General features: G+C 49.2%; 1 protein-coding gene across 3 annotated transcripts in view; it reads right to left on the reverse strand.

Annotated features, from left to right (window-relative positions):
- Window positions 1-261: 261 nt before the first annotated feature.
- SLC5A6 (solute carrier family 5 member 6) overlaps window positions 262-22,139 on the reverse strand; it is a 39,645-nt gene continuing 17,767 nt past the window's right edge. For all 3 annotated transcript variants that reach the window (XM_073562019.1, XM_073562020.1, XM_073562021.1), the window contains exons 10-16: window positions 20,229-20,341; window positions 19,048-19,115; window positions 14,854-14,940; window positions 14,538-14,719; window positions 10,663-10,766; window positions 5,461-5,582; window positions 262-4,313 (exon numbers count right to left, since the gene is read on the reverse strand). In XM_073562019.1, coding sequence (XP_073418120.1) covers window positions 4,158-4,313; window positions 5,461-5,582; window positions 10,663-10,766; window positions 14,538-14,719; window positions 14,854-14,940; window positions 19,048-19,115; window positions 20,229-20,341 — 832 coding nt within the window. In that variant the 3' untranslated portion in view covers window positions 262-4,157. The remainder of the gene's footprint in view (window positions 4,314-5,460; window positions 5,583-10,662; window positions 10,767-14,537; window positions 14,720-14,853; window positions 14,941-19,047; window positions 19,116-20,228; window positions 20,342-22,139) is intronic.

Below are 22,139 nucleotides of genomic sequence, written 5' to 3' on the forward strand. Positions count from 1 at the left end.
AAGCTGTCTGCTCAGTTGTGGGAAAACTCCTTTAAAATGGAATAGATCAGTGCCGGAGGAGATGCATTTCACCGGTGAGACGGGTGGCGACTGGATTAGAATGCGAGCGTCTGAGTTCTGCGATGAAGATACAGACCACGATGGATCTCTATAGAAAGGAACCATTCTGGGTCTGTAGAAAGTTGGGAAGAGTCCTGGCTGCCACCGGCGGATGTCGCTCTGCACTCTTTTCTCCGTACACATAAGACGCCGCACAGCACGGACTGTAAATACTTTATTACATCATCAGATCCTGGAATGACATCACAGACTGAGAATTTACATCATTTACAAGAAGAAAAAAAAAATCATAAAGTTACAAAAATACGATGTCGACATCTGTAGAATTCAGTGCAACAAATGCCCCGAAGACCTGGCAGGCGTCACTTTGGCACAGTCGGAGGTCAGGGTGGAGACGCCAGGGTGGACGGGGAGGTTCCAGTCAGAACAATCAGCGTATTTCTAGAAGCAAATGATTATGTATGATACAAGATGGAACGCGCTGGTGTACGGGTAAATACTGTATACACCGGATCAATGAGGTCTGCACGCACATGTAGGTCTTACACGGCTCAGGGTCATGAGGTCAGAATCCGCAAAGAAACAAGTCTGTGCTAGATAAACAGGCAGTCCCATCTAAAACTTCCCGTCACCAAGACACAAAGTTCAGAACTGGGCGAAAACGGCTTGAAAACTCAAAGTCGCAGCGTTCCTGCGCACCTTCGCGCTGGGCAAACTATTCAAAATTTCATACGGAGGACTCTGGAGTAACCATCTTTGATGAACTAGGGGTCACAGCGGCTGGGCAATTACTACCATCCCCTAATAAAAGGAGGAAACGGATCCAAGCCTGAGCACAAATTACAAGCAACCGGACAGGTTCTGCAGCGCAGAGGAAACGTCCAATGCGCCAACGACCGCTGAGTGGAGGAACGCATCGGAGTAGGTGGATTTTGCAGCCTCGGACAGAGGGACCAAATTTATGTCCCAGATTTTGGGCGTCGATAAGGTTCCCCCCCCCCCTTCCAGCCAGGAAAGTGATCCATCGGCATATTCTACAGTCACATCCAAAGCTGGATATATAAAAAAAACACCCATCTACAATGTAGAAGCTCTAAAGCGAAAGGCATCTTGATTCCAACACCTCGACGCGCGCCATTGTGGCAAATTCACACTACGAGCCGGCATTGTACCAGTCATTGTGCCAGCATGGGCGGACCATAGCAAATGGAGAAGAGCTCTTGCGTCCTAGCGGGAAGCCAGCAGAACTTTCAATGCAGCTTTGAGTGTGACTGGAGCAGAAGATAAATAGTAACAAAAAAAGTAATTGATTTACTATGAATTTTTTGCTTTTCCTGGACCATAATTTCAATATCGCTCCCCGAGACGACGTCAGTTATATAATGATCACACGACGGTTCCTCAAACCTCCACTGGCAGAGAAAAACTTTCCAAATATACACAAAAAAAATAAAAATAAAAAAAATAATAATCAAATTCTGACATTAAACCTCAAATAAATTACATTGTCATTGGTCGAGGTTTGCAGTTTTACACAAATCACACATGATGCGGTACAAAACCTCCAGAACCGGGGGGTGAATGAGTCAGACAAAAATTACAAAAATAACTTATTTCGGACAACTTTAGGCGTCACTTTAGGTCTTCTCCAGTCACAGCCAGAGCTGCTGGAGGGTCGGCTCTTGGGTCATGACCGTCCGGGCATGGGATACACCACAGTCAGATGCCCAGAAGCGGCCGGCAGACTCGTCGCTCTCAGTTTGGACGTGACTGGAGAAGACCTGACAGAAGTCTAGGAGAGATATTTTCAGAGAGAACCCACCTTGATATGTCCATGAAATGTAAAGACGCTGCGCTATTTTATCGGGAGGGAAACTTTCTGGCTGATACTTTTTTGGATAAACTTTTTTAGGGTGCCGGGACTGAGCCTCCATGAATAACACAATCTGAAATGGATTTTTCAGGTCTCGGCCAAGTTCTTTTGGTTAGAAGCTTCAGACCGAGGAGGAGTCTTCAGAGGTTTGAGCGGGGATGTCTACTGACTTGTATTCAGCTGGAGAGGAGTTCTCGCAGCCGAGCATCCGACTGAAACGGACTCATCAGCCCTTTACCGAAAGTCAAGGCCGAGAGCTACTTTCTTGAAATCTCGCAGTTGGTCCAAAGACGGCGATTCCTCGGGAAACCATTCACATTTTCAGAACTCGACCAAAGTCCTTAGAAAGAGAAAAATCCGGCCACAACTCGACCTTGTAGACCACACGAGATGGAGAATCTTATAGGGGCACCTGTCAGACAGCTGAGAAGCAGCAGAAGTCTTGCTACCCCCACTGAAGCTTATTCCATAAGGCAAAGGGCAGATCTGGACCTGTGAGGACAGGTTCGGGTTCTGATCCGTTCATGTTTGGCACCGAAGACCTGACCCATAAAATAAGACAAGTCAGGAGATCCTGCCACGTCGCAGCTCGACCATAACTGAAGGCCACGAGCAGATAAGCGATTACAGGGATCCCACTGTTTCCAGGCACTTCCAGAGCTGAACTCATAGTTCTGCTCATCTCCGGGGTCCAGAACGTTCACCCTCTGCTGCCTGCATTTAGATGTAGTGATGGCAACAGCATAGGGAAGACGCTCTAGTCACATCTAAAGCTGAAAGATGTGGTAGAATACAAGCCAGAAATACTGCCCTGTAAGAAATTGAGGCGAATGGGGAAATAATTTTGGGAGCACCAATAAATAAGGCGAGAAAGTCCTTAGATACGGGAAGGCGGCGGTGGATTATGGGTCGTGAGTCCCTCCTCGGTTTCCTTCTTTACAAGGAGATTCTTTAAGTCTTCATTCTATAAAGAGGTTTTCGAGGCTCAATTCCTCAGCATTTCCTCTGAATCTTAAGATCTCTGTTTGCTGTCAGGTTATGGGAATGTTTTTTTTTTTTTTTTTTTTTTTTTTACACAGGATCTGGATCCTGTACCGACTTCTCACAGCTGAGGGTTTGGTTTCATGGACTGGCAACAAAGCCATCAGCCTGAATTTGGGACATTTCACTAAACTTTCACTCTGAAAAAGAGTCAGGAAAAACATAAGAGCTGACGAACTATCAGAAATGTTAAAACTGGCTCTGGGTTATGACACTGATGCAGCGACCCAATATAAAAAGGGGTGGAGTTAAGGGCCGTCATGTGACCATCGCTTTGCATTTCGCCCAATCAGTGACGACTTCCCCCTGATCACCGGCCAGACCACAGGCAACTGTGCAGGGGAGATCTGATCCAGACAGAGGGTGACAGATTGAGAAAACCAGATTTTCCATTCCTTCCGTTCCTCATGGGCGGGTCTTATAAAATGGGTCACTAAGTGGGCGGGCCCAAAACCAAGCACCATGGAAGTGAGAGTTGTCTGGACAGTCAGAGCAAGGCATGAGTGTCCCACAAAGGCAAATGTTGGGAAGTATGGGGAAAAACAGGAGGTATATGAGCCTGTAAAGCCAACCCATCGCAGACTAGAGAGCCCCTTTAAGGAGGAATCATGAACTAAGAACCTATGGACTATGATTATGGCACCGTCCAGAAAAACAGTAGAAAGTCAGAGGACAAAATCCCGAGTCCAGCCCGAGACCAAGATCATTGATCAGCACGATCACAGCATGATTGATTGAGGTGATCAGACATTATCCCTATAAAAGGGAACATGACACCAGGATGAACCATTAACCTCAACCCGTGGGAGTAGAGGACACAACTATACCGACCCCTACTGATGTAATAGTGGCTGCTGCAAGAAAAGGGGCGCATCCAATGCGGAGAAGCCCTTTAATAGGTCAAATCTGGTGACATGTCCCCTTTAAGGCGATGCCGCGATCTGTAAGACCATCTCTAAGACACCTGATCACTAGCAGCAAGGTCAAGGTCAGACCGACTCAAGAAGTCTTCCCATCACATCATGGCCCAAAGTCCTAGAGATTCAAGATTAGGACAACAAGAAGGACAAGAGTCATAACACTCAACATCATCCACTGCGAGGTCCTGGCAGGCCGCACATCAGGGTAGGACGTGGAGTTCCTCGGGGGACGGACCGGCCGCTCCCAGACGCCTAATGTTCTGTCACAGGGAGGTCTCCTGGACCACGTATGAATGTCCGCCGTCAGGACGGGAGAAGCCGGACAAACTCTCTGCCAGGTCATCTTTATCCACACCATTTGACTTTCCGTTCAGGAAACCGTTGTAGGGTTTTTCCTCCGTGCTGGGGTTTGGTGTATCCTGGTGGGGAAAGACACGGTGTGAGGAGCAGAAGAACATCAGGCAGGGACATCACACACATTCCTTGTACTGGAGCCAACCATGAAGGGTGTGCAGCTCTGGATGCGACTGGAGGACAGGACAGAATACAGGCTCCAGCACACTAATGCCTAAAAAGGGTTTGTCCACTAGTGGACATTGGTGCAATACTAAGAGAAATGACCTCACCATGAGGCATCGCCAGTCCTACAGCCGGCCCCGCCTCCTCACCGTGAGGCATCACCAGTCCTACAGCCGGCCCCGTCTCCACTTTGAGGCATCGCCAGCCCTATAGCCGGGCCCGCCTCCTCATCGTGAGGCATCGCCAGCACTACAGCCGGCCCCACCTTCTCACCGTGAGGCATCGTCAGTCCTACAGCTGGCCCCGCCTCCACTTTGAGGCATCGCCGGCCCTATAGCCGGGCCCGACTCCTCACCGTGAGGCATCACCAGTCCTGCCTTCTCACTGTGTGACATCACCAGTCCTTCCCCCATAGCCCCACCCCTTCACTGTGTGACATCACCAGGTCTTTCCCATAGCCCCACCCCTGCACTGCGTGACACCCCCCAGTCCATCCCCATAGCCCCACCCCTGCACTGGGGGACAACACCAGTCCTTCCCCATATTCCCAGACCCTCATTGTGACACCACCAGTCTTTCCCCATAGCCCCACCCCTGCACTGTGACACCACCAGTCCTTCCCCATAGCCCCACCCCTGCACTGTGACACCACCAGTCCTTCCCCATAGCCCCACCCCTGCACTGTGACATCACCAGTCCTTTCCCATAGCCCCACCCCTGCACTGTGACACTACCAGTCCATCCCCATAGCCCCACCCCTGCGCAGCGTTAACACCACCAGTCCTCCATATTACCACACCCTATTTGGAGGTCAGGCTTCAAACAGGGTGGCCTGTACGACTCTAAATGGCAGCACAATTCTTACAATTTACTTTGTTTTACACAAATATTTTTTAGTAAGTAAGAAGAGAAATGGCAGTATAGAGGGCATGGGATGGGGTCAGGTGTAGACAACCCCTCCGCTCCCCAGGACAGGGAAAAGGGAAAGCGAAGAAACCAGAGAATGCAGTGTACCTTTAGGAGCTTGGTGGAGTGACGCTCCCCTACCTCAGGAATGTGCGGCACCCCGAACCTCAGCCGCTCCTTGTATCTCTCCGGCAGGAAGAACAGCAACCGGGGCAGGACGAGGTACACAGTGCGGGGGTCCACGTCACTCCCCTTCATTGGGCCTGAAACATGGATATGTGGGGGTCAGCACGGCAGAGAGTCTACAGATACGGACCGTGAACGGGGCTGATGGGAGGTATCCATTGTGTGATACATAGATTGATTGTCAGCTCTTGGGAACATGGCCTATATACAGTTGTGCTCAAAAGTTTACATACCCTGGCAGAATTTTTGCTATCTTGGCCATTTTTCAGAGAACATGAATGATAACACCAAACTTTTTTCTCCACTCATGCTCAGTGGTCGGGTGAAACCATTTATTGTCAAACTACTGTGTTTTCTCTTTTTAAATCATAATGACAACCCAAAACATCCAAATGACCCTGATCAAAAGTTCACATACCCCATTTCTTAATACCGTGTATTGCCTCCTCTAACATCAATGACAGCTTGAAGTCTTTTGTGGTAGTTGTGGATGAGGTTCTTTATTTTCTCAGATGGTAAAGCTGCCCGCTCTTCTTGGCAAAAAGCTTCCAGTTCCTGGGCTGTCTAGCATGAACTGCGTGCTCTTGAGATCTCCCCAGAGTGGCTCAATGATATTGAGGTCAGGAGACTGAAATGGCAACTCCAGAACCTTCATTTTGTTCTGCTGTAGCCAATGACAGGTCAACTTGGCCTTTGGATCTTTATCATGTTGGAACATCCTATTAAGTCTCATGTGCAGCTTCCGGGCTGATGATTGCAATTTGCCTCCAGTGTTTGCTGATAACATGCTAAATTCATCTTTCCTTCAACTCTGACCAAGTTTCCTGTGTTTTTGTAGCTCCCACATCCCCAAAACATCAGCGATCAACCTCCATGCTTTACAGTAGGAATGGTGTTCCTTTCATCATAGGCCTTGTTGACCTTTCTTCAAATGTAATGTTTATGGTTGTGGCCAAAAAGTTCAGTTTTGGTCTCACCACTCCAAATTACCTTGTTCCAGAAGTTTTGAGGCTTGTCTCTGCGCTGTTTTGCATATTGTAGGAGAGATACTTTTGTGGAATTTGCGCAGTAATAAACTTCCTTCTGGTGACTCGACCATGCAGCCCATTTTTCTTCAAAGTTCCTCCTTATTGTGCATCTTGAAGCAGCCACATCGCTAGTTTTCAGAGAGTCCAGTATTTCAGCTGATGTTATTTGTGGGTTTTTTTTTTAATTTGCATCCTGAACAATTTTCCTGGCAGTTGTTGACGACATTTTTCTTTGTCTACCTGAACATGGCTTTGATTTTACAGAGCCCCTGATTTTCCATTTGTTAATCACAGATTGAACGCTGCTGACTGGCATTATCAATTCCTTGGATATGTTTTTGTATCCCTTTCCTGTTTTATACAGTTCAACTACCTTTTCCCATAGATTCGTTGACAATTCTTTTGCTTTCCCCATGACGCACAATCCAGAAACGTCAGTGGCTGGATGAAAGATGCAAGAGTCTGTCTGTATCCCAGAAACTCACTCAGCTTTTATGCACACACACTGATTACAAGTGTAACAGCATGTCCCTCCACCGGCCTGTGTTCCAGGGCTGCAATATAATGAGGCCTGAGTCAACCACCAGTGGAGGAGTCTGTCTTTGTTCTCCTCAGCATAGGACTTATCCAATACAAGCTTGTAGCTTCTGGAAACTTCTTAAGTTAGCCACATACTCAAAAGTAGGTGGGAGCCCTCACCCATGGAGGGGTGGATCCCAGGACAATAGACTCATGTGTTGGCCGAGTCAGTTGTGTGGTGACCTGTGAGGCTGGGATATTATGCGGAGGCGAGATCCCGGTGGCCGTGTGTATTGTTAGAAGCTACCACGTGGGACTGTGTTGTGTCCCTCAACTACTGGATCCATTGAATTCACCCAAGAACTATTTCTATTCTCCTGGTGTCGGATTGCCGGGTGGCTCCCCCGGATCTGCTCCCTTTGTGTGGACTCATTGTGGACTCTAAGAACGCTATTGACATTTCATGTTCTATGCTCCGTCTCAATAAATCCCGTTGGATTGATCTTCGGCCTGGTGTCCCTTCATGCGCTGTTGCACACATCGTCACAAACTGGTTGGCAGCGGCGGGATCAGAGCAGAAGAATGGAGGACAGCAACCCATTAACATCTGGAACCAGAACCTCAGGATACAGGAACTGGACTGTGTTGAGCTTACAAAGGCCCGTGAATTAGGAGTCGGCTACAAAGGGCTGTCCAAGAAGCAACTGATTGAGGCTCTGGAAGAAGCCTGACTGGAAGATGGCACAGAGGAAGGCTTTTCACATCAAGGGGAGGAAAGACGGGAGCTGGAGGTAAATACCCAAAAAGTCAGTGGGTTACGTGGTATGAGGAGGAGATGGCATTGCTTGGGGATGAGGCCACCATAGAGGATAAGATGGTGGCCATTCGTAGAGCTCAAGAGGGCATTGCAGGAGAGACAGCTCGCTATGGAAGCAGCTAGAAGCTCCAGACTGACTGTATCTACAGCACCCACCATGAGGGAATTCCCAAAGGTGTCCCGTAAGGACTTTAAACCGTTTAACGAGGCTGCAGGCTACACTGAGGGCTTCTTCCAGGACTTCGAACACCAATGTCGATTACTGGAAGTCCCGGAAAGGGAGCGAGTCAGACATCTGGTGGGGCTCTTAAGAGGGTGGAGCTGCTGAAGCCTATAGAGCTATGGACCCTTGGTGTAACTGCAATTATGGGATTATTAAAGAGACCATCTTGAAACATTATGCTGTAACTCCAGACACTTACAGAGTGCAGTTCCGCTCCTTAGCCTGTGAGGGGGAAGTGTCTTTTAAGATATATGACCAAGGCTCAAACAAGAATGTCATCGCTGGCTGGAGGGAGAGGGGGCCTTAACTTGGGATACTTTCCTCCAGGTCATCCAAAAAAGAGCAGTTCTACGCCAAATGCCCTGCTGAGATCCGGGAATGGGAGTGTGAGAGGAAACCAGTGACAGTGGAACAAGCTGCTGCTCTAGATGATGAGGTTCTCACCACCAAGCCTCAGTGGAAAAAATTACAGGTGGATAGAGTAAAAACTACCAGCCCCCCACCACCTGTGGTACCTTGTCCTTCAATCCTCGAAATTTGCTGTCCCACTAGACAACCACCCCATGGTGATACCCATGTGCATCACCTTTCAAAAAGTCCAGTGTCCTCCTCTAAAATGCGACAAGGAGAGAAAGTGGTAGAGCGCAGGTGTTATAGATGTGGGCATCACGGGCATCTGCGGGCCACATGTCCAGCTGTACAGTGGAGAAATCGATCTCAACCCCAACAACCACCTCATGCACCTTCACATGGATATCAGCCTCCAGGTTCCCTTACCTCCATCCCTAGAGTGCACATGGGAAGGAGTGCGATACAGTGCAGTTGTTACCGATGTGGGCGGCCTGGGCATCTGCAAGACACCTGCCCTCAGGGTCAATTGAGAAATGACCCCGCACCAAATCGGCCTATTATTTACAGCCAAATACCATGGAGGAAGAGGTGCCACCCATACAAATTGACTTGCCTAATGGCTCAGAAACCCATGTTCGACCATTAAGGGGTTTATGGGGTGCAGACCACAGCCACAAGTTCCACTAATCCTCAAAGAAAGCACTTACAGGAGGTCGTGCTGGACGGCCGGAGAGTTCTTGGGTTTTGTGACTCTGGAGCATTTCTCACCATAGCTGATCCCAGAGTGGTTCGGCCAGAGGCAATACAGCAAGGACCTGGGATCACCCTTGAATTAGCTGGAGGCCAATGGAGAAATATCCCAAAAGTGTGGAACTGGACAATGCGTGGTTGGAGTGATGAGGGGCCTGCCTGCGGATATTGTCCTAGGAAATGATGTTGGAGGCTACAATGTCGATTTGTGGGTGCGGGAAGCAGAGTTTAAGTCCAAGAGGATGTAAAATGTAGCTCGGCCTTCAACCCTACAACTTCCCCATACAATAAAGAAGAGACAGTCAACACCAAAATGCTAATGGATTGTCCAGACAGGAGGAGCGCCATGAGTCAGGGCAGCCATGACTAAGCGTACTTGACCAGTGACCTGTGGAGGTCACTAGTCCATACACAGATTGAGGGGGGGGAAGGTGTGTGTAACAGCGTGTCCATTCCCCGGTCTGTGTCCCTGGACTGCAATGTAATCAGGCCTGAGTCAACCACCAGTGGGGGAGTCAGTCTTTGTTCTCCTCAGCATAGGACTTATCTAATACAAGCTTGTAGCTTCTGGAAACTTCTTAAGTTAGCCACATAGTCAAAAGTAGGTGGGAGCCCTCCCCCAAGGAGGGGTGGATCCCAGGACACAGAACAATAGACTCATGTGTTGGCTGAGTCAGTTGTGTGGTGACCTGTGAAGGGCTGGGATCTTATGCTGAGGCGAGATCCCGGTGACCGTGTGTATCGGCCACGTGGGACTGTGTGGTGTCCCTCATCTGCTGGATCCAATGAATTCACCCAAGGACTATTTCTATTTCCCTGGCGTCGGATTACCAGGTGGCGCCCCTGGAACTGTTTCCTTCTTGGTGTGGACTCATTGTGGACTCTAAGAGACGCTATTGACATTTCCTGTTCTATGCTCCCTGTCTCAATAAATCCTGTTGGATTGATCTTCGGCCTGGTGTCTCTTCATGCTCTGTCGCACACACCGTCACAGCAAACAAACAGGCCACAGGTGAGAATATTATCAAACCCAATTATGTCATCTTCTGTGCATGTCATCAGGCCAAAATCTCCATGGTATGTGAACTTTGATCAGGATCATTATGATTTAGAAAGAGAAGACACAGCAGTCTGACAATAAATGGCTTCACCCAACCACTAACCATGAGTGGAGGAAAAGTTTTGGTGTCATCACTCATATTCTCTGAAAAAAGGCCAAGAAAGCAAAAGTTCTGCCGGGGTGTGTAAACTTTAGAGCACAACTGTAGATTAATTCACTGACAGCAAGCGGTGGAATCTGTCTGCTCGGTCCAACGCCAGGTTAACACACAAGCAGCATAAAGCGCCATCTCCTGCCTGGATACATTGTGACAAACCCCCAGCTGTGGTGACACCTATCCGGTTACAATAGTGCTTGCTGTCAGGAAATTGGCGCTTTTGCTAGCACAGGACTGGAGCGTGACACTGACCGGTGATCAGGCTGACGATGATGCCCACGATGACCACGGTGGTAGAGTTGTGAGCGCTGTACCACATGTAGGACAGAGCATGGAACTTCTTCAGACCGGTCAGGCTGGAAACAGAGAGAAGCAGAGTTACGGTCTGACCAGAGTCCGGTGGACATCACCAGGCTCTGCTGCCCCACGTCTGCCTGCTGTAGAACTACAATTCCCAGCAGGCCATGGCTGACAAAGCTTTCATTAAATCATAGCAGAGCCACGTCCTGTGAGGTCATGGAAGGTTCTGTAGAGACCTCCTGTAGTGTAAAGAATGGAGGTTCTACTCCAGCAATGTCTAAAGATACAAATATAACTACACTTTGTCATCTATAGTAACATACAGTTGTTTGCGATAGTATTCACCCCCATGGCTTTTTACCTATTTTGTTTCATTACAACCTGTGTAACTATTTTTGTAATCAGATTTGTGTGTGAGGCATCAGCACTGAAGAGCCCAAGATGGTGAAGTGAGAAAGATACAGGCAGAAATTACATTTATGGGAGCAAATAACTAAAAGTTGTCATTTGCGTATGTATTCACCCCCTTAAAAATTTGTGGCGCACGCAATTCTCTTCATAAGTCCAATGCTTAGTGACAGGATGTCCCCCACGTGAAATGTGTCAGTGTAAACACTAACTTTTCTAGTAGGCCACCATGGCTGCAACAACACTAACAAGAAGCACCACTAACTAAACACCACGAAGAGCAAGGAGATCTCCACACGAAACCACGAAGAGCAAGGAGATCTCCACACGAAACCACGAAGAGCAAGGAGATCTCCAAACGACACCACGAAGAGCAAGGAGATCTCCACACGACACCACGAAGAGCAAGGAGATCTCCACACGACACCACGAAGAGCAAGGAGATCTCCACACGACACCACGAAGAGCAAGGAGATCTCCACACGAAACCACGAAGAGCAAGGAGATCTCCACACGAAACCACGAAGAGCAAGGAGATCTCCACACGAAACCACGAAGAGCAAGGAGATCTCCAAACGACACCACGAAGAGCAAGGAGATCTCCAAACGACACCACGAAGAGCAAGGAGATCTCCACACGACACCACGAAGAGCAAGGAGATCTCCAAACGACACCACGAAGAGCAAGGAGATCTCCACACGAAACCACGAAGAGCAAGGAGATCTCCACACGAAACCACGAAGAGCAAGGAGATCTCCACACGACACCACGAAGAGCAAGGAGATCTCCACACGACACCACGAAGAGCAAAGAGATCTCCACACGACACCACGAAGAGCAAGGAGATCTCCAAACGACACCACGAAGAGCAAGGAGATCTCCAAACGACACCACGAAGAGCAAGGAGATCTCCAAACGAAACCACGAAGAGCAAGGAGATCTCCAAACGAAATCACGAAGAGCAAGGAGATCTCCACACGACACCACGAAGAGCAAGGAGATCTCCACACGACACCACGAAGAGCAAGGAGATCTCCAAACGACACCACGAAGAGCAAGGAGATCTCCAAACGACACCACGAAGAGCAAGGAGATCTCCAAACGACACCACGAAGAGCAAGGAGATCTCCAAACGACACCACGAAGAGCAAGGAGATCTCCACACGACACCACGAAGAGCAAGGAGATCTCCAAACGACACCACGAAGAGCAAGGAGATCTCCAAACGACACCACGAAGAGCAAGGAGATCTCCAAACGACACCACGAAGAGCAAGGAGATCTCCACACGACACCACGAAGAGCAAGGAGATCTCCAAACGACACCACGAAGAGCAAGGAGATCTCCACACGAAACCACGAAGAGCAAGGAGATCTCCACAAGACACCACGAAGAGCAAGGAGATCTCCACACGACACCACGAAGAGCAAGGAGATCTCCACACGACACCACGAAGAGCAAAGAGATCTCCACACGACACCACGAAGAGCAAAGAGATCTCCACACGACACCACGAAGAGCAAGGAGATCTCCAAACGACACCACGAAGAGCAAGGAGATCTCCAAACGACACCACGAAGAGCAAGGAGATCTCCAAACGAAACCACGAAGAGCAAGGAGATCTCCAAACGAAACCACGAAGAGCAAGGAGATCTCCACACGACACCACGAAGAGCAAGGAGATCTCCACACGACACCACGAAGAGCAAGGAGATCTCCAAACGACACCACGAAGAGCAAGGAGATCTCCAAACGACACCACGAAGAGCAAGGAGATCTCCAAACGACACCACGAAGAGCAAGGAGATCTCCAAACGACACCACGAAGAGCAAGGAGATCTCCAAACGACACCACGAAGAGCAAGGAGATCTCCAAACGACACCACGAAGAGCAAGGAGATCTCCAAACGACACCACGAAGAGCAAGGAGATCTCCAAACGACACCACGAAGAGCAAGGAGATCTCCAAACGACACCACGAAGAGCAAGGAGATCTCCAAACGACACCACGAAGAGCAAGGAGATCTCCAAACGACACCACGAAGAGCAAGGAGATCTCCAAACGACACCACGAAGAGCAAGGAGATCTCCAAACGACACCACGAAGAGCAAGGAGATCTCCAAACGACACCACGAAGAGCAAGGAGATCTCCAAACGACACCACGAAGAGCAAGGAGATCTCCAAACGACACCACGAAGAGCAAGGAGATCTCCACACGACACCACGAAGAGCAAGGAGATCTTCAACCAACAACAAGAGCAAGGAGTCAGTAGTCAGGGACAGAGTGGTAGAGAAGTACAAGTCAGGGTTGGGATAAAAAAAAAAAAAAAATCTCGTAATCTCTGTTCATCCCCAGAACATCATCAAATCCATTATCATCAAATGAAAAGAAGATGGTACCACAACAAACCTGCCAAGAGAGGGCTGACCACCTAAACTCACAGCCTGGGCAAAGAGGGCAGTAATCATAGAGGCAGCACAGAGACCAACCCTGAAGAAGCTGCAGCCATAGTATCTGTCCATACGACCACAATAAGCCAATAAGCCGTACACTCCATGGAGGATGGAGGAGTGGGTACAAAAAAAAAATCCTTTACTTACACACATAAATTGTAAGACCTGTGGTAGCCTCCCCAAATGTATGGAGGAAGGAGGTGCTGTGGTCAGAGAAGGAGACCAAAATTTAACTTTTTGCCCACCAAACCAACATAGCTCATCACTCCAAGAACACCAACCCACACAGTGAAGCATGGTGGTGGCAGGTTCATGCTGTGGAGATGATGGAGAAAGGGAAGATGGATGGTGCGTAATACATATTCTTGAGCAAAACCTGTTTCAGTCTGTCAGTGATCCAAAGCATGCTGCTAAAGCGACACTCGAGTGGTGTAAGAAGACACGTGTGACTGTCCTGGAGCGTCCGAGTCACAGCCCAGACATTAATCCAATGGAGAATCTGTGGTCAGACGTGAAGATCGCTGTTCACCAGAGGAAACATCTAATGTGAAGCAGCGGGAGCCGTTTTGCCTTGCGGAATGGGCAAAAATCTCAGTGGCGAGATGTGAAAAAACTCAAGACTTATCCAAAGAGACTGCAGCTGGAATTGTCACAAAAGGAGGCTCTATAAAGTACTGACTTTAGGGGGCTGAAAAATTTTGCACAACGAAGTTCTCAGTTATTTTGTAAAATTTGCTGTTTGCTAGAAGAAAACCAAATGTTCACAGCTGTTAGAATGTTCTTTACATGAACTGATGGAAACCCTAAAAATGAAACAGTGAAATTCCAGGTTGTGAGGTAGGAAAACAGAAAATGCCAAGGGGGTGAATACTATTGCAACCCACTGTAGTCACATGGTATATAAATACATAAACGTAGCCGTTCAAGGGCAGGATTGTCATGTTTACTCCCGGTTCTCTCACCTTTTGGCGGCCGTGGCCGATGTCAGCAGTGTGGTCACGACGGTTGTGGTGACGTTCCCCACATCTGGGGCGCTGGTGATATTCAAAATTGGGGAGGGGGTGACCGCCATTCTGTCCACAAAACTGCCGATGCCGATCCAGAAAGCCATGACCAGCCCGGCCAGCAGCCCTGTGACGGCGCCCTGCGGAGGCGGGAACGTGGTGAGACAATGGGAAGTGGTGCACAGGCAGCAGACAGTGTGTGCTCCCGTGTGTGTCCCGCGCCCTCACGTGTGACTGCCGCCCCGCCCCCCCCACGCGCGCGCATGCAACTCACAATGGAATTGGTGAAGGGAAAGAAGAATCCCAGACTGAAGATGCCGAGCAGCGGTCCTCCGACAATGCCGAAAATACTCAGGGCAGCCTGCGGGGAGAAAGCAGAACTCCCATCATCATCTGCACCTCCGTCACCACAACCTACCATCAAGAAGGGAAGATACAACTGTTACAAACCCTCAGCTGCGAGAAGTCAGATTATCAAGGGTCTTCAGGACTATAATCCATTGTTACTTACCGAAATACTCTGTACTGCTGGTGACCCAGATTCTTCTATGCAACCCCCACAAAATTACACTAATGTCACACCTCTTCAAGGTTCCCCCTGCTCTCCTGACGTACTTTGTGCTGCTGGCCCTGCTCCTTACTAAAGTCACACCGCTACAAGGTCCTCCCTGCTCTCCTGAAGTACTCTGTGCTGCTGGCCCTGCTCCTTACTAATGTCACACCCCTACAAGGTCCTCCCTGCTCTCCTGAAGTACTCTGTGCTGCTGGCCCTGCTCCTTACTAATGTCACACCCCTACAAGGTCCTCCCTGCTCTCCTGAAGTACTCTGTGCTGCTGGCAGGGCTGTGGAGTCGGAGTCGTGGAGTCAGTGCTCATTTTGGTGGAGTCGGAGTCGGTATAAAATGGACCAACTCCGACTCCTAAAATACATAATAAATTGGGTACAGTAGTTCAATGCAGGATGTGCTGAATATTTTTTCATAGGAATTTGGGAAAGTTATGAAATGTCCTATAAATGACTGTTCTATTCCTGATCTAAGGCTACATTCACACACAGCGTTTTTCCTGTGTTTTTTGAGGATACGTTTTTCAGTTACAAAAGCCGATCAGCTTTTTAAAAAACTGCATCACCTGAAAGGTTTTTGAGCTCATAGATAATGTTTTCAATAGCAAAAGCAGATTAGAAATCTGCTCTATCCATCCATTTATCCATATCTGTGTATCCATATCATATCTGTACCAAAAAGAATGAAAGCCGGGTAGCACACAGACTAACACTCCTTTTTAGCACCAGTCAGGGACACCTCATAGCTGCCCAAAAGGACGCCCAGGACAGGCATTGCTCGTCTTCAGTAACACATCAACTTAAATTGATAGTTGGAATAAATAGACTGCATTCATCACCACCAAATCTTCTTAAGGTGCAGGCTTTATTTTCAAGTGTAGGGGTGTGCAGTATGAGGTTCTGCAGCAGCTGAGGTGTGCAGTATGAGGTTCTGCGGAACAGTATGAGGTTCTGCCCCCCCCCCGGTTTGATCCTGGCTACGCCCACGGTGTGAATGTAGCCTGAGGATCTTAGTCTTAGCTGAGATAAGTCAGTGTTATATATATATATATATATATATATATATATATATATATATATATATATATATATAAATAATTTTTTTTTTTTCCATCACACACACACACACACACACACACTACAGACCAAAAGTTTGGACACACCTCATTCAAAGAGTTTTCTTTATTTTCATGACTATGAAAATTGTAGATTCACTCTGAAGTCATCAAAACTATGAATTAACACACATGGAATCATAAAATTAACAAAAAAGTGTGAAACAACTGAAAATACTGTATCTCATATTCTAGGTTATTCAAAGTAGCCACCTTTTGCTTTGATTTCTGCTTTGCACACTCTTGGCATTCTCTTGATGAGCTTCAAGAGGTAGTCACCGGAAATGGTTTTCACTGCACAGGTGTGCCCTGTCAGGTTTAATAAGTGGGATTTCTTGCCTTATAAATGGGGTTCGGACCATCAGTTGTGTTGTGCAGAAGTCTGGTGGATACACAGCTGATAGTCCTATTGAATAGACTGTTAGAATTTGTATTATGGCAAGAAAAAAGCAGCCAAGTAAAGAAAAACGAGTGGCCATCATTACTTTAAGAAATTAAGGTCAGTCAGTCCGAATAATTGGTAAATCTTTGGAAGTGTCCCCAAGTGCAGTGGCAAAAACCATCAAGCACTACAAAGAAACTGGCTCATATGAGGACCGCCCCAGGAAAGGAAGACCAAGAGTCACCTCTGCTGCGGAGGATAAGTTCATCCAAGTCACCAGCCTCAGAAATCGCAGGTTAACAGCAGCTCAGATTAGAGACCAGGTCAATGCCACACAGAGTTCTAGCAGCAGACACATCTCTACAACTGTTAAGAGGAGACAATAAACTTTGTGCAGCAGGCCTTCATGGTAAAATAGCTGCTAGGAAACCACTGCTAAGGACAGGCAACAAGCAGAAGAGGCTTGTTTGGGCTAAAGAACACAAGGAATGGACATTAGACCGGTGGAAATCTGTGCTTTGGTCTGATGAGTCCAAATTTGAGATCTTTGGTTCCAACCACCGTGTCTTTGTGCGACGCAGAAAAGGTGAACGGATGGACTCTACATGCCTGGTTCCCACCATGAAGCATGGAGGAGAAGGTGTGATGGTGTGGGGGGTGCTTTGCTGGTGACACTGTTGGGGATTTATTCAAAATTGAAGGCATACTGAACCAGCATGGCTACCACAGCATCTTGCAGTGGCATGCTATTCCATCCGGTGTGTGTTTAGTTGGACCATCATTTTATTTTTCAACAGGACAATGACCCCAAACACACCTCCAGGCTGTGTAAGGGCTATTTGACCAAGAAGGAGAGGGATGGGGTGCTACGCCAGATGACCTGGCCTCCACAGTCACCACACCTGAACCCAATCGAGATGGCTTGGGATGAGCTGGACCGCAGAGTGAAGGCAAAAGGGCCAACAAGTGCTAAGCATCTCTGGGAACTCCTTCAAGACTGTTGGAAGACCATTTCCGGTGACTACCTCTTGAAGCTCATCAAGAGAATGCCAAGAGTGTGCAAAGCAGTAATCAAAGCAAAAGGTGGCTACTTTGAAGAACCTAGAATATAAGACATATTTTCAGTTGTTTCACACTTTTTTGTTAATTATATAATTCCACATGTGGTAATTCATAGTTTTGATGCCTTCAGAGGGAATCTACAATTTTCATAGTCATGAAAATAAAGAAAACTCTTTGAATGAGGTGTGTCCAAACTTTTGGTCTGTACCGTATACATGTACACAGTGTATTACATATTTACAATTTATTACAGTTTTTTGTGTTCTAAAGTTGTATTCCAATAAACAGATATTATGTTCTATCTAAATATCTTGATTATTGGATCATAGAAATGATTAAGGCTATGTGCACACGCTAGCGTTTTTAAACGCTCAGGAAAAGGATCCCCTTCCCAGAAATCGCGCGTCTTTTTCAGCGCGTTTTTTGACGTGATTTTGACGCGTTTTTTGACACGCGATTTCTGGGATCATTGGGGATGGCTAAAAACGCTCAGCAATGCGGAAATTAATGAGCATGCTGCGTTTTTAACCACTAAGCGATTCCTGAGCGGTTAAAAACGCATGCATTGGCACAGAAAGCCAAAAACGCATGCTAATTAATTTAATGCATCTTTTAAGCGTTTCTGCAGCGTCTGAGCCGGCTCAAACGCTGCGGAAACGCTTAAAAAAACGCATCGTGTGCACACAGCCTAAATGTCTGATGTTCACATTGTACTACAATGAATTTTTCACTTAAATATAAGCAATATGTGTGGGAGTCGGAGTCAGGGAAATTGAGGAGTCGGAGTCGCAGGTTTGGCTTACCGACTCCACAGCCCTGGCTGCTGGCCCTGCTCCTTACTAATGTCACACCTCTACAAGGTCCCCCCTGCTCTCCTGAAGCACTCTGTGCTGCTGGCCCTGCTAATTACTAGTGTCACACCCCTACAAGGTCCTCCCTGCTCTCCTGAAGTACTCTGTGCTGCTGGCTCTGCTCCTTACTAATGTCACACCTCTACAAGGTCCCCCCTGCTCTCCTGAAGTACTCTGTGCTGCTGGCCCTGCTAATTACTAGTGTCACACCTCTACAAGGTCCCCCCTGCTCTCCTGAAGTACTCTGTGCTGCTGGCCCTGCTAATTACTAGTGTCACACCTCTACAAGGTCCCCCCTGCTCTCCTGAAGTACTCTGTGCTGCTGGCCCTGCTCCTTACTAATATCACACCTCTACAAGGTCTCCCCTGCTCTCCTGAAGTACTCTGTGCTGCTGGCTTTGCTCCTTACTAATTTCTCACCCCTACAAGGTCCCCCTGCTCTCCTGAAGTACTCTGTGCTGCTTGGGTCACTGGGGGTGGAAGAGTCACTCACCTGCAGGACGGAGCCCATCAGGGAGGAGAGGTAGGCCATGCCTAGGCAGAGAAGGCCATATAACAGGGCTGCAATGAGAGAGGACGTCAGTCCCGGCAGAGGGGGCGCCATCAGCAGAACATGGGGGGATGGATAATGGGATGAACGCAGCTGAGGATGGAGAGGCCGAGGGGGTAGAGCAGTACAACCCCCATCATCCCACCTCTAATACCCCACAAGCAGGATGGCCCAATGACCGTGGTGACGGAGGGCAGACATGTGGGGGAGACGCTGGTCTGAGGGTGCAGTGATGGACACTATGAAGACTGGAAACGTAACAGTGACATCAGGCCCCACGTGGAGCGCTCATACCCAGAATCCAGTGGGGCGTCTGTCAGGATACCTCAAACTGTGAGTGGCGGCCATGTCCGCGGAGGGCAGTCACCTGCGCAGGACATCAGCGTTTACCGCACAGTTGTAAAGTATGCGCTGTACGTTACATCACGCGGGATGGGTGGGGAAGAGCGCGAGCGACACACAGGGGGAAGAATACACACGATGCACGGGGGGCCTCATCCACTATGCCACCAAAATACGGAGAGCGCCACCGAGTGGTGAGAACACCGGCTACTCATGGCAGACACTGCCCCCCGACATTTTCTCTCCCTACATATTATACAACCTGGAAACCACCAACAGGCAGGATAGACGCTGCTCACAGATCTGGAGAAGGTGCAGGAAGCCGCAATGCAGGAGCCAGTACTGAGCACTGATCACACACAGCCGAGGCACGCACCGCAGCCAGCCGAGGCACATACACCGCAGCCAGCCGAGGCACACACACACCGCAGCCAGCCGAGGCGCACGCACACACACACACACACACACACACACACACACACACACACACACACAGCACACGGCCGAGGCGCACACACACAGCACACGGCCAAGGCGCACACACACAGCACACGGCCAAGGCGCACACACACAGCACACGGCCAAGGCGCGCACACACCGCACACGGCCAAGGCGCACACACACCGCACACGGCCAAGGCGCACACACACCGCACAGAGCCTGCTTGCTGATGGTTCCCAAGAATCTGCATCTGTTTTCTGCACTTCACATTAAGTAACTAATAGCTAAGGCTTGTGCTAATCTCTGACATGACGGTCCGGCCGCCGTCACACTGTACTCACCCAGACCCTTGGAGAACAGCGCTGCTCGTGACTCGGTGAGGTTGGGCAGGTGCGGTTTTATCAGGTCCTCCATCGTCACCGTCGCCAGAGAGTTAAAGGCGGAGGAGATTGTGCTGAGGAGGAGAGCAGAGCGGATCGTGAGTCACAGGGAGGGTGGGAGCACGGAAAACACCCAGCACAAAAATATACCGCCACACACTGCACCCGCAACACGCCACCACACACTGCGCCTGCAATACGCCGCCACACTGCGCCCGCAACGTACCACCACACTGCACCCGCAATACGCCACCACCACCCAGCGCCCGCAACACCCCACCACACACTGCGCCTGCAATACGCCGCCACCACACCCAGCGCCCACAATGTACCACCACACTGCACCCGCAATACACTACCACCCAGCGCCCGCAACACACCACCGCACTGCGCCCGCAACACCCCACCACACACTGCACCTGCAATATGCCACCACACCCAGTGCCCACAATGTACCACCACACTGCACCTGCAATACCCCACCATCACCCAGCGCCTGCAATACCCCACCACCCAGCGCCCACAATACCCCGCCACACCCTGCGCCCACAATATGCCACCACCACACCCAGCGCCCACAATATGCCACCACACCCAGCGCCCACAATGTACCACCACACTGCACCCGCAATACACCACCACCCAGCACCCGCAATACACCACCACACTGCGCCCGCAACACCCCACCACACACTGCGCCTGCAATATGCCACCACCACACCCAGTGCCCACAGTGTACCACCACACTGCACCCGCAATACCTCACCATCACCCAGCGCCTGCAATACCCCACCACCCAGCGCCCACAAGACCCCGCCACACACTGCGCCCACAATATGCTGCCACACACTGCACCCGCAATATGCCACCACCACACCCAGCGCCCACAATGTACCACCACACTGCACCCGCAAAACCCCACCACCCAGCGCCCGTAATACCCCGCCACACACTGAACACGCAATACTTCACCGCCACACCCAGCTCCCTTAATATACCACCAAACTCTGCAACCGCAATATTATGATTTATTATTATTATTTATATAGTGCCATTGGTTCCATGGTGCTGTACATGAGAAGGGGTTACATACAAATTACAGATATCACTTACAGCAAACAAACTAACAATCACAGACTGATACAGAGGGGAGAGAGGACCCTGCCCTTTCGGGCTTACATGCTACAGGATGGTGGGGAAGGAGACAGTAGGTTGGAGGGTTGCAGCAGCTCCAGTGATGGTGAGGAGGCAGCGGGGATCATTGCAGGCTGTAAGCTTTCCTGAAGAGATGGGTTTTCAGGTTCCGTCTGAAGGATCCGAGTGTGGCTGATAGCCGGACGTGTTGGGGCAGGGAATTCCAGAGGATGGGGGCTATTCGGGAGAAGTCTTAGAGGCGGTTGGGTGAGGAGCGAATAAGTGTGGAGGAGAGAAGGAGGTCTTGGGATGACCGCAGATTACGTGAGGGAAGGTATCTGGAGATTAGTTCAGAGACATATGGGGGAGACAGGTTATAGATGGCCTTGTAGGTCAGTATTAGTAATTTGATCTGGATATGCTGAGGGAGTGGGAGCCAGTGAAGAGATTTGCAGAGGGGAGAAGCGACGGAGTAGCAAGGAGAGAGATGAAATAGTCGGGCAGCAGAGTTAAGGATGGACTGGATAGGTGCGACGGTGTTAGCAGGGAGACCACAGAAAAGGATGTCGCAGTAGTTGAGGTGGGAGATGATGAGGGCATGCACAAGCATTTTAGTAGATTGAGGGTTGAGGAAGGGACGGATTCTGAAAATATTTTTGAGCTGGAGGCGACAGGAGGTGGAAAGAGCTTGGATGTGCGGTTTGAAGGACAGGGCAGAGTCAAGGGTTACGCCGAGGC

Source organism: Dendrobates tinctorius, unplaced genomic scaffold (genome assembly GCF_039654945.1).
Source record: "Dendrobates tinctorius isolate UK_male_01 unplaced genomic scaffold, ASM3965494v1 ptg000332l, whole genome shotgun sequence".
NCBI lineage: Eukaryota > Metazoa > Chordata > Amphibia > Anura > Dendrobatidae > Dendrobates > Dendrobates tinctorius.